This window comes from Gymnodraco acuticeps, unplaced genomic scaffold (genome assembly GCF_902827175.1).
Source record: "Gymnodraco acuticeps unplaced genomic scaffold, fGymAcu1.1, whole genome shotgun sequence".
In the NCBI taxonomy this organism is placed as follows: Eukaryota; Metazoa; Chordata; class Actinopteri; order Perciformes; family Bathydraconidae; genus Gymnodraco; species Gymnodraco acuticeps.
Window position 1 is genome coordinate 1,324,184 of NW_022992232.1, and position 1,803 is coordinate 1,325,986.

The 1,803-nt window shown below is 47.6% G+C and overlaps 1 protein-coding gene across 1 annotated transcript; it reads right to left on the minus strand.

Annotated features, from left to right (window-relative positions):
- Positions 1–1,379, minus strand: nog1 (noggin 1). Its single transcript, XM_034206189.1, has one exon. It carries the CDS (start codon positions 1,063–1,065, stop codon positions 397–399), a length of 669 nt encoding a protein of 222 aa, XP_034062080.1. The 5' UTR covers positions 1,066–1,379; the 3' UTR covers positions 1–396.
- Positions 1,380–1,803: the final 424 nt, after the last annotated feature.

A 1,803-nucleotide genomic window follows, 5' to 3' on the forward strand; every position in this document is an offset into this window, starting at 1 on the left:
TAGTGTTAAAGTCATTTCAGTGTCGTTTTATTGTACGAATATAAAGAATAAATAGCACATTTCCTTAATTTACAGGATAAAACAAGTCACCGACACCCGGCTGTATCAATAATCCACGTTAAACTCTGAGGTCGATCTGCTTCATCCAAATATGGAAAAACAGCACGTGGCTCTATGCACCATATTTCCATAAATACAAAATATATAACCATTATTCTCCACAAATAAAGTAGGCTCTGGTTACAAATAATACTGACTTTGTACAGGGAGCTATATATAACTGCATGGCACCGCATATACAGAAAATACATTCCTACACTCGGTAGTGCACGTGAAAAAAGAATCACAAAAATAATGAGCTTATAATTTATAATTCAGAGTCATTGTCTTTGTGTATTAACTGGAACAGGAGCATTTGCAGTCTGTGATGATCGGGTACTGCACCGGTATCCAGGCGCATTTCAGCCCCCCTTTCCTCTGCACGCATCTCCATCTCAGTATCGTCAGGTGGGTCGAGTTCGCGGGTTTACACACCATGCCCTCCGGAACCGAACACGACCTTTTGCTGAGGCAGCTGCCCACCCGCACGAACCGCGGCCAGAACCTGTTCCCCAGGTCGGTCCACGTGTACAGGACCGGGCAGAAGGAGTACGCCCACAGCCACTGCTGCAGCCGCCGCTTCAGTTTCTTACTGGGCTTGTGCTTCTTTCCGAACTGCACATCGAAATCCAGCGCTCTGATTTCTTTCGGCAGTACTCCACCGGGCTTTTGGAAATCATAGTCATCGAGCTCATCGTTCCCAGTGTATTTGTCGTCCACGGGCGGCAAAACGGACAAATAGCGGCTGTCAAAGTCCCCCAGCACGCTCTTCAGCTCGGTCTCGTTAAGGTCCCGCTCCCTGGGATCGAACACCGGGTCCGGGTCCTCTTTTAATTCCACTAGCGGCAGACTGTCACTCGGGATGGGGCGCAGAAGTAAGTAGTGCTGACAAGTCCCCCTGTCCATCAGCAGTCCGAGGGACAGCACCAGAAGATACATGGCTACACACTGCTGAGTCTGATCCATGGCAGAAACCTCCAGTGGTGGGATCAACGCGCACGGGGAGAAGCTAATGGGACACTTTCTTGTGCGCAATTACGCGTGAGCCGTATCCAAAATTGCGTCTCGAGTGTCCCTTAAAAAACACAGTTTCCCATGATGAAAATCCGTTTCAGAAATGTTCATCCAAAATTATTTTGTATGACAAAGTGTGTGACAGAATTCTCGCCTCATGATCCGTGCGCGCGGCATGATGCTCCACTTGTCTCCTCTACAGAAAAGCACTAAGTGCACCTCCGTTATATCCTCCTCACGGAGCGTGACGTAACTCGCGTGCCCCCTCTTTGAATGTGGGTTTGTTGTCTAGGAGGAGATCCCCAATACCTCCTTCTTCCACCGCACTGAGGGGGGTGGTGGTGGGTGGGGGGCGGGGGTATGCAGGGAGAGGAGACGCCCCCTGTCGGTTTTCCAGACATCCTTAAATCAGTCTCACAGTGGGAATGATTGTTGAAGTCTCTCATCTGGAGAATCCTTCTGCTGGAGCTGCAGAGCACCAAAAGGTCCCAGCGCAGAGTCTGAAGCCTCCCAGAACATTCTGAACTTTTTTTGAAGTCACCAGGAACATTAATTTGTAAAGTTCTTAGGTACAACTTTGAGGAATTTTAAATCCCATTGCATGTTACTTTATATATTAAAATGCTACACTGCATTTAGTTCCTACTTTTACTTTAATAAAAGGATCAAAAATATTTCTCTGACCACTTC

What these genes read in the sequence shown, in the direction of transcription:
- nog1 (XM_034206189.1), bottom strand. Translation starts at nt 1,065, where the DNA reads ATGGATCAGACTCAGCAGTGTGTAGCCATGTATCTTCTGGTGCTGTCC.